Source organism: Suillus fuscotomentosus (assembly GCF_016647785.1).
Source record: "Suillus fuscotomentosus strain FC203 chromosome Unknown F5891scaffold_346, whole genome shotgun sequence".
Classification (NCBI taxonomy): Eukaryota; Fungi; Basidiomycota; class Agaricomycetes; order Boletales; family Suillaceae; genus Suillus; species Suillus fuscotomentosus.
The window spans coordinates 24,463-35,452 of record NW_024539858.1 but is presented as its reverse complement, the minus strand read 5'-3'; the positions used below and the strand labels follow the sequence as shown (position 1 = coordinate 35,452).

Genomic DNA, 10,990 nt, shown 5'->3' with positions numbered 1-10,990 from the left:
ATATCGAAAGAAATGTCAGGTACTATTCACCACGTCACCTAAGACTTGTTTGATGATTTTCTACGTTGAGATGACTGATCCCGCAACAGTGTCCGATATTGGTGAGTTAAGAACCTCCATTTATGTTGCAGACAAGTGGATTATCAAACAAACCGATGATACGTTCGCCATTTCACATCAAACTTATCATTAATCATTTTCCATACAGGGGATTAGATTTGTCAGTGAAACAAAAACTTTGGTGCCAAAATTCCGAGCAGGACACAACACTCGTTGAATGGTGAGTAGGTACCAAGACGAAGCTTTGACTCACTGATATGAACTCTTGAGCCAAGGTACTACATCACAAAGGCACAGCGTCCGCACGACGCTACCACCTATTTTGGACGCGTCACAAGTAAATACAACCGTCGCGGTATGGGATATTCACAGAAGCTCACATAAAGATTTGAAGCAAGGTATGAATTGGTGCTCGCGTGCTTTGAGGCACCCATGAGGTAGCTGAGTAGTCTACAGGATCTTCAGAAGTTCTGGGCTAGGGAGGTCAGAAGGGTTTAGATTGTGAAAATGGTAATGATTGAATCATTTACAATTATATTGTTACGATCGTGAACTGTTTCAACTCGGATAAAATTGTATGCTCTGGATTTTAACCGAAGAAATTATCTATGAGAGACAAGTGCGGCATCAGGGTAAAGCATCACTCACCGCTATAAAGTCTCGAGCGAAGTCCAACATCAAAAAGCGTCCTGCAAAGTAGGACAAACGCAAAAGCAATTGAGCAGTGACGAAACACCTAAGGAGCTCGTTGATTGGCAAGTGAGACATCAGAGTTAAGCATCACCCACCGCTATGAACTCAAGGTGTTTGAGTAGTCTACAAGATCTTTCAGATGCTTCGGCTAGAAAGGCTAGAAGCATTCAAATAGCAAAGATGACAATAATTGTGTGAGATTACAATTTAGCACTGCCACGGCGCATGCTTGCAGCGTTACACCGAGGTTCGAATGATCGCTAAACGCGGTCACGACCGCAAAGTCTGTGCACTCCATCAAAAATGTACGCTTTTGATTTTGTCCCAAGGGATGATCTGATGCAGTATTGTGTTCCAGTAAGTTTCCATTGCACAATAATATTGCTTTTCAGCGTCAGACTGGGAAATCTATGCATTGAGAAATCGTGTGTACTCTCACATACCTCGGAACTGTATTTGCGCTCCGTATAATGCATGGTTCTGTGCAACAGTTTACCAACAAACATTTTGCGTGCGCGACTCCGGTCCTTCTATGTCATTGCAACTCGGCGTCCATCGAGCAGTGATACCTACTTGAACACAACTCAGGACATTGTCGCTATTCTATGCAATATACCACTCAACGCGACACTCGTCGAACATTCGGTCAATACAGACAAACTATTCGTTGAGAATTAATGTCTACTGTTACTCACACTTTTTACCAGAGCAAGTTACTCGCTCATTCGGTAGTCATCCGCAGCGAGAAAAAATACATTGTGCAAAGACCAAATGACACCGTTCTCTTCACTGATGAGCATCGCCCGAGTGTCTCGTAGTTCTGCACGCTGCAACCTCCTTCCTTGTCCTTCTCAAACCAGGCTCATATTCCAATGTATGAACCTGTGCGAGCATATTGTCTCTTAGACCCGTGCCAGTGAAAAAGTCCTCGAGGCAAATAGGGCTACCAGGCCCGTGTACTTGCAAATTAGTCTTTCCTCGACAATGCCAAACATTCCCATGTGAAAGCGGTTGGCAAATTTACGCTGATTGTTGCGATGCTTAACAATATATTACTTTAAATATCATTCTCATTTGTTCACAGGTTCTCTGATGAACGTTTAACGTAGCGTACCTGTCTAGGTAAAAACACTTGTCAATAGAGAGATTCGTGAACCGAATACTGAGATTGTACCTGTCTAGCGTGTCCTGAAGCTCCCGCTCGAAAATTATCTTCACAGGTTATGAGCCCTGCCCCGGCAATAGTGATGTGCACGGCCTGGCCTCAGGCCGTGGGCCAGCCGAAGCCAGGCCTATATAGGCCAGGCCCAGCCAGGCCAAAGCTTTGGTCAGGCCACGACTTTGGCCTGGCCTATGGTTCTGAAAAGCCAGGGGCCACCGGCTTGGGCCACGGCTTTGCACACTTTTTGGTAAGATGTTTACCAAAAAAATAGAATGCGTATTCAAGCCAAAATTGGTTCCAGCATCCGGCACAATGTTCTCCCGGCTTCGATCTTGCTCCCAACATGTGCGCTTAGGTGTCTCAAACTCATCAATGTTTCGAATATACTTCCAGGAACATGGTATGTCTCTGTGCTCTCTGCAATATCAGGCATCTGATCATCCAAAATGACGAGAAGAGTGAAGACGTGGAGAAGGCTGAAGATGAGGGCTGGGATGGTCTATTGCTTGATGATGATGGTGACTCGGATTTGGAATCCAATAGTACTGACATCGAAACCTAGTACATATGTTTGTAGTATATTTCTTGCACCAATATTTCACATTTCATGTACTCAGGCCATGGCTCGAGCCGAAGCCAGGCCGAAGCCAGCCGTCAATCATGGCTTTGGCCTGGCCTGAATATTCTACAGGCCAGAGCCTTGCAAGGCCAGGCCAAAGCCACGGCTTTCGAGCCAAGCCGGGCCGGAACAACACTACCCGGCAATGGACACCACGCTCCCCGCTACGAGTTTGAGCCTGTTCAATGTTCCCAAGTTAGCCGAAGACGGCACAAATTGGATAACATACAAAGAACGTACCTTAACGGCCATCGGAGCAAGAGGTTTGATGCATTATGTGGACGGCCGGGCAGTACGACCTATACCGTTCCTAGTCGATCCCAAGACTAGGGCTGTAACGAAGAAAGACGGGACCGTTCCCACTCAGACCGAGATTGACGACCTAGATAAGAAGCTGGATGAGTACTATCAGCGAAACTCGCTGGTGAAACAGCAAGTCTTCAGTACCATAACAGATCGCCTACTCCTGCGCGTCCAAAAGCTCGAGGCCACATCCGATGTCTGGAAGGAAGTGTGTCAGATACACGAGGGTAAAACAGAGCTCGTGCAAATAGACTTACGTCGTAGACTTCAGGAGACGCGTTGCGACGAGAACGGAGACGTTCGAGCACATTTCAGCGAGATGCTGTGCATCCAGGAGTCGCTCGCAGGGATGGGTGCATCAATCGACGAGAAGGACTTCTACGCCATAATATTGGGGTCCCTCCCAGAGTCCTACCGCCCCATCCTCTCGTCCATCAACGCAGCAGCCAAGATAACGCAGAAAGCCCTAAGTACCTACGAGCTTGTCAATGTCATCAGCGAAGAATATGAGCATCGCCTACTCACCTAGTGCCTCTGAAGTCTGGTTCGGTCAGGTTCATGGCCCTATGTCTGCGAACCCTGAACTTGACCATTGGTCAGGTTCAGGCATGGTGGCCAAACCTTGGACCAGATGCCTTCGAATGCATTCGGAAGGGTTCAGTTCAGGTTCAGAACACGTTCGAACTCTCGAACCATTGTTTAAATTGCAAAAAAAATTAAAATTGACAAAAAATGAGAACAAAACCTGCTAGTATGAATAACTACTAAAACTCTTTCTTGACGATAACTGCGTTGTCGTAAGGAGCAGCAAACTCAGCCTGGGATGTTGCAGAAATGTGGCCTTGACGGTATGCGCTCTTGAGCAACTGGAGAGCCTCGAATGTTGCTGGCTGCAAACAGCTGCGACGTGCGGTCCCAGTAATGCCACCGCTTGAAAATGCACGCTCGGACGCAACTGCGGATCCCTGGATGGCAAGGTAATCCTTCGCGATGCGGGAGAATTGCTGCTGGCAGTCTCATGGACCTTCTCTGTAGGCTTGACAGCACGACCCGAATGACGTATGAAAGAGCTGAGAGTGCCATTGTGCGCAGGAGGGGGAGGGGGAGGAAGCATCGGAGTGTCATCATCGGCATCATTGTACCAATCAATCTCGCTAGCATCTTTCAGCGAACCATCAACACGACGTGCGGAGGACATGGTGGCAGCAGTAGCGGTAGCAGGGAGTGAAAATGGCCAACTTATACAACAAGTAAGTATATTGTAACTAAATTCAAAATGATTGCGCACCATAAAGCCCTGATACACGAACATTCCGCACCAGAAAACGCCGGAGTGTGAACAAATGCCAGAACAGCAGTGTGGTGAATCAAAAGTGCGGACAGTATGTCCTGAAATAAATGGCATTAGAAGTTAGCAACGACAAACAGTGAACGTGTTGTGAACGTACTGGCACCTTGATAAGTCGCATTGCTGAAGAGACCAAGAGAAGAACACGGATGAGGGCAATGTAGTTACTGCAAGTAGGCTAGAAGGGGGGGAAGACAGTAAAGCGATGGGCAAGCACAATGCTTAAACAGAAAACCTTACCAAAAACATGAGGCTTCGTTGCTGGTTTGAGAATCTAAGTTGGATAAAAATACATCAGGTTCAAACCGGTCCGGACGCGTCTGGACCAGTTCACGTGCTCCAGGAAAATACCGGACCTCGGACCTATTAGGGGGTTCGGTCCAGCAGAAATACCGGACCTGTGACTGAACCAATGGTCCAGTCTGCAAAGGTTCGAGTTCGAACCTAGGTTCGGGACTGGACTTCGGAGGCACTATACTCACCGACAGACGCCCTACCAAACGAGGCGCCAACTCGGCCCTTTCGGTGCACGCCTGTCACGAGTTCCAAATACAAACCATTATTCGTTCCTAAATTCTAAGTCTTTTAAGCGCCCAGTTACAGCGCCTGTTCCTAAGAATGTGTTTACTATTGAAGAAGTTCCTATTATTGCGTCTATTGTAGAAATACCAGAGTCACGTGATCTATCGGACAATGCCGAAGATATTGATGTCATGCCTCGCGACACTCTTGGAATGTTCCAGAGTCTTACTGCGGCTGCGGCACATGTTATGACATCATAGTTATATATAGAATCGTACAATACCTTTAATTATTCTGATTGGTTAGTTAGTTCATACTCAGTTTCGATCTCAGTTTCAATATGTGTATATAGGTAGCTTGTCGTAGTCAGTAGTTCTTTAGTTCAAACCTCTTGTATCTCCAAGTGAGCAATCCAAGACGTACCTGCTGCCTTATCCTCTTTGTGATTATCTTGTTGTTTGAGTCCTAGTCTCTGCCCTGCGTTAATTCGTTTAAGGGGTTGTGACAGCGCCACGGACGCCAAGTCCAAAAGCGCAGATGGTGCTGCCCCCCATTACAACCCAGATGCTCTCTGCCAAAATTGTGACCGTAAGGGCCACTACAAGAGTGAGTGCTGGAGGAAAGGGGGAGGGAAGGAGGGTCAAGGTCCGAAACAAAAGGCAAGAAGAGGGGGACGCACCCAGAAGCAGACTGCCAACGTGGCGAAAGACTCCGAGGCCCAGGACAACTATGCATTTGCGACGTCAGGCCTTGCGAGCATTGCCGAAGCGATGGACTTACCTGCTGCGCGCCGTGGAGCTATAGTTGACTCCGGCGCGACGTCCCATTTTTGTCCGGACAGGACAAAATTCCAGACCTTTGTTGAGATAGCCCCGCAAAAGGTGTATACTGCAAACGGTTCAACTGTCAGCACTACAGGTCGCGGGGATGTGAAAATTGACTTACCATTGGGGTCGAAGAAAACCAGTGTGACCTTGAAGGATACCCTATATGCCCCCGGCATGGCGTTCACACTAATATCCACCAATCGTATCGCATCCGCGGGCCTGGCTGTCCTTTTCGAAGGCAAAATGTGCAAGATACTCTCGCATGCACCCCGAAGGGACATCATCATGGAGATCCCGCAAGTGGAAGGGCTGTATAGTGTTGGGAGGAAAGCACGTCAAGGTCACCACGCCAACGTAGCAAAAGAGAAACCTACCCTTGGGCAACTTCACCGGAGGCTGGGCCATGTTGGCCAAAACGCATTGGCGGACGCCGTCAGAAAGGGTATGGTGGTGGGAGTCAAATTCGACCCGCAGACGACGGCAGAATTTTGCGATACCTGTGTGAAGGCTAAGTCAGCACAACAATCCTTTCCCAAGGAGACGAAAACGCGTGCACTCACCTATGGCAAATTAGTCCATACGGACCTCTGGGGACCGGCCCAGACGACAAGTTTGGGAGGCTGCAAGTACTATGTCAGCTTTATGGATGACTTCAGCCGACAAACTCGACTGGAGTTCCTCAAACAAAAGAGTGATGCACTTACCGCGTTCAAGTCATATGAGGCATGGGTGGCGCATCAGTCGCCGGGTGTCCGTGTGCGTAAAGTCCGTTCGGACAGAGGAGGGGAGTATCTGAGCGCCGAGTTCGACCAATACCTGCGTCAGCAAGGCATCGAACAGCAGCTAACAGTGCATGACTCACCCCAACAGAATGGTGTCGCCGAACGACTCAACCGCACCCTGGTAGAGCTCGCAAGAGCGATGCTCCTGGGCAAGGATATGCTGAAATACCTGTGGGCAGAGGCAGTTAGTTATGCCACATGGCTCAAGAACCGCCTGCCTTCAAGAGCCATCCCAGGTAGCACACCCTATGAGATGGTGCGCAAGTCCAAGCCGGACTTGTCGCGTGCCCATGAATTTGGGGCGACGGTCTTCGTCCATGCGCTGGAGGCCGGTAAGCTGGAGGCGAGGGCAGAAGAAGCAGTCTTCGTGGGGGTAGACGCTGAGAGTAAGGGATACCGGGTTTACTGGCCCGGGAAACGTCGAGTCACGGTCGAAAGGAATGTCACCTTCAAGCCGATCCTGGCAGCCGATGGTGTGCTGGACGAGGGGGAGTCTACTGCTGTTAATGAACATAACAGCGGCAACGGTAATAATAACTCACCTAATAGTGTCCAGCCCACCACCATGCCACAGCAACCTCAACCATCTACTCCTCAGCAACCTCAACCATCTACTCCTCAGCACCCTCAACCATCTACTCCTCAACAACCTCAACCATCTACTCCTCCAATGAGGTCCACAAGGGCAAGACCACCCCCCGGCTACTATGTGACCCTAAACGAGGGCCAGACGACTGCCCTAACGATGGAGAATCTGTTGGAGGCGTCAGAGGTGGACCTAATGGATGAAGAAAATTATCTTCACCTTGCCTTGGCCACAGTAGAGCCAGAACCCACCCTACAGCAGGCCCTAAATGGTCCAGACACCATTGAATGGCAGGAGGCGGTGGACTATGAGATAAGTCAGTTGGAGAAGCTGGGTATGTGGGAGATAGTGCACCCACCTCGAGGCGCCAACATTATACCGTGCCATTACGTCCTGGCCACTAAACGCGGACCAGACGGCGAGAAGCTGAAGTTGCACGCCCGACTCGTGGCAAACAGGCAGAGGCAGAAGCTCGGCGTCAACTACTTCGACACTTTTGCCCCCACAGCCAGCATGATAACGATCTGCATGGTCCTAGCAATGGCGGCTCAGCAAAACTGGGAGATACACCAGGTAGATATAAAAAGTGCTTACCTGTACGCCAGCATCCAGGAGGAAATATACATGCGCGCCCCGCCCGGCTACTTGAAGGAGGACCAGCATGGCAAGGTGTTGAGGCTGAGGAGGAGTTTGCCTAGCCTGAAACAGGCAGGATTCGAGTGGGCCGAAGAGCTATCGGGCATGTTCCTAGCGTTGGGATTCAGCCGGTCCAAGGTAGATCAGGCCGTGTACTATAAACGTACCTCCAACGAGCACATGGTCATCACAGTGTCCGTGGACGACATGGCCGTAACGGCGAACGATGTCGCCCACATCCAACACTTCAAGTCCCAGCTCCAATGACACTTCAAGATAAGTGATCTGGGAGAGCTAAAGTGGCTGTTGGGACTGAAGGTGACGAGGGATAGAAGGGCATGTACCATCACGCTGTCCCAGAAAGCGTACATCACGACCATCATCGAACGTTTTCGGCTGGGCAACGCCAAGAATGTACAGACTCCAATGGAATCTACAACGACCCTATCAGTAGACCAATCCCCCACGACCCACGCCGAGCTACAAGACATGCGCGACGTACCTTATCAAAGGGCCATTGGGTCCTTGATGTATGCGGCCACCAGTACCCGCCCGGACATCGCCTTCACAGTCGCGATGTTGTTGCAGTTCATGAGGAACCCCGGCAGAGCCCATTGGGAAGCTGCGAAATGGGCCCTGCGTTACTTGAAGGCGACTGACGACATGGAACTCACTTTGGGCGTAACAGACGCTGGCCTGGAAGCTTTCGTTGACGCAGATTGGGCGTCCCAGCCACACCGGCACTCGATGTCGGGATACGTCGTGATGCACAACGGCGCACCCATTGCCTGGAGTGCGAGGAAGCAACCGTTAATAGCATTGTCGACGGCCGAAGCTGAATATATCGCGCTTACCAGTGTGGTGCGCGAACTCCTCTTCCTACAGCTCCTCGTCACCGAACTCTACAATGCCCCGAACCTCCCAATCCCCATACACTGCAATAATCAGGCAGCTATTGCGTTAGCATCAAACGGGAAGTTCCAGTCCAGGACGAAACATATAGACTTACGCTATCACTTCGTTCGAGGGCACGTCAAGAGTGGCGTCTTCAAGCTATTCTATTGCCCCACCGAGGACAACGTGGCTGATGCGTTCACCAAGGCCCTGCCGCGACCCAGACTCCAGAGATTGAGAGGGATGATGCGTTTGGATAGCGCTCGAGGGGGAGTGTTGAGAGCCGATGAAGCCGAGGACAGAAAGACCGAGAGAGGAAGAGCCGAAGGGGAGAATGGCACTACGGCCGAAGGATGAAGGGACTTGAGGTGTGAGCGCCACCAAATGGAGAATGTCGACGACGTGTCAACGTCGGCAATCTTTTCGTTCGCTTAGTATAAGTTTTCATCAAAAAAAGACCTGCTGGCGCACTCACCATATAAAAGCAGCCAGTCGTCGTTGAAGCATCTCAGATTCGTGAACCGAATACTGAGATGTGAGTGTTCTAGTGCATCTGCAAAACGACTGAAATGAATGCTTAACTTACGCGCGTTACGAACACTTACGAACGCTTACGACTTCAGTAGCGAACTCAGGCAATTGGTGGAGATACTGAAAACCAATATAACACACCATATCTGGCTGATAAACTGAAGTGGCAAAGATAACTTGTTAATACAACCGCGATAATCTACAACTGCATCAACGAGATCTACTATGAAGAAGTTGGTATAATGATTTCCACCTAGATAGCAACATTGGAGAGGTCCTAATGTTATCACGAATGAAATTCATCAGTCTCTCATACATTCTGTTAAAAGTAGCGTAACTGAAGTCAATTTGTTTGAACACGCCGGTCGAGAACTCGTGCAGGCTGCAGCATGCAGCCGTCGCAGACAATGCCATGATATTGTCGAGACTGCTGTCCGAATCAATGAATCTATCATAGCCATCGCGAAAAGCAGCACGCAATGCAATTTGAATAATTGCGTTGTGTTCAAATGGGAAGCGAAAGTTTCGACCGTCGTCTAGCTATCAATGAGCTTGTCATCCTCCAAACAATGGCACTCGCAAAATAGTACTACATACCATAACTGAATCGCCAAATATATAATTGAGACTGTCATCGCGAATCAGAAATGCGACAGTTGATTTAGTGTGGTTAATCTGGGCCGTCAAGTCGGTCCAAATCGATAGTTGGAGGCTGTATAGAATTTCAACGAGGTCTTGTGCAGATTGCTTGAAGCGATTGAGTATTGTAGACATCGGCGTAATGACGGTCTTGTATAGTGCAGATAGATTTTCGTCAACCCAAAGTTTTCTCAAGCTATCTAATAGTTATCCCGTTAGCACCTGATAGTACCCTAGTTGTAGCACGAAGAACTCACCTTTGGTGATAATGAGCGAACACGCATCAGTAAGTGCACGTCCTACGACAGTCGTTCGACTAGATGAATCGTGGAAAGCACACTTATTCAGTGTTTCTACAACTACGTGGTTCTTAGCATCCTTCATAACGGTTTTTGAGTCCTTTTCGTTGACCAAAGGTCCCACAGTAGCATGTGTAGCTCTTGCGACAGTCAATGATGCAGAGGGGGGAGCGGTGGTAGCAAGTGGCGTCGGCTCTGGATCTGACACGAGCGACTCCCTTGGGGGTCTAACAGGTGGAAGCTTGTATCGTCGTGTGGTAGACTTTTGTACTCCCATAGTCTCGTCTCTCTAATATATGATTAACTACAATCCAGACTTATATAAAACAAGACTTACAAAAACAACACCATCGGTATATTCTTGACGAGATTTTTCCGCACCACGAAGAGGCAAGTATGTGTATACCATACGATATCGAGATGCAACGTCACCTGCAGGTGCAAATGACCGTTGAACCCGATCAGGCCCCGCAGCGTGGGGGGCCATCCCAGTAAAACAGGATGCCCTTGGTAAAGGGATGTTGCCCTGGAAATTGGGCGGAATAGAGGTGTAGTTATCATTCGAGAAAGTGGGGGGAGGATAGATGCGAGGGGGTAGTTCAGGTGTGTTCATCGACTCTGGTATCTCCGATGCACAGCCAAGCTGGTTTGCCAACGACTGACCTGCGACGTTAAGTCCTGGTTGTCGAACAATGGGAACATCCTGTTATATAAGTCAGTACACTACTAGTAACAGAGACATTCCAGGGTACTCACCCGCACAACTCTTCGATGAGCTCTAGGGGGCACGTTTTGGCTTGCAGACATCACGGTCAAGTGCAGGTACAACGATCAATCGATAATCAGTGTGTGTAAGAACATCTTCGTAAGGCAAAAAAAAGGTTCACAACGTGCTACATTCAATGGTAATTGTAGTTATACAAACTACAAATAAGGATGTCAACACGCTAAATGGACAAACGTAGGAAAACAAGTTTGCTTAAATACCACCTTGCAATATCCAATCACATCTTGCACGCTACACTTTACCAATAAATAAGTGCGTGACTGCCATATAAAAGAACGAAGCTCACCTTCATATTGGTTAAT

The 10,990-nt window shown here is 48.9% G+C and overlaps 2 protein-coding genes across 2 annotated transcripts; both read right to left on the bottom strand.

The window, feature by feature from the left end:
- Positions 1-3,601: 3,601 nt before the first annotated feature.
- F5891DRAFT_1202016 (uncharacterized protein) lies at positions 3,602-4,434 on the bottom strand (the record flags this gene model as incomplete). The annotated part of the gene is made up of 5 exons (XM_041368921.1): positions 3,602-3,802; positions 3,862-4,075; positions 4,126-4,226; positions 4,286-4,363; positions 4,426-4,434. 5 exons carry the CDS (start codon positions 4,432-4,434, stop codon positions 3,602-3,604), a joined length of 603 nt encoding a protein of 200 aa, XP_041216378.1.
- A 4,782-nt stretch (positions 4,435-9,216) lies between these two features.
- On the bottom strand, positions 9,217-10,708 carry F5891DRAFT_1202012 (uncharacterized protein; the record flags this gene model as incomplete). The annotated part of the gene is made up of 6 exons (XM_041368920.1): positions 9,217-9,240; positions 9,324-9,503; positions 9,561-9,802; positions 9,860-10,190; positions 10,239-10,604; positions 10,658-10,708. 6 exons carry the CDS (start codon positions 10,706-10,708, stop codon positions 9,217-9,219), a joined length of 1,194 nt encoding a protein of 397 aa, XP_041216377.1.
- Positions 10,709-10,990: the final 282 nt, after the last annotated feature.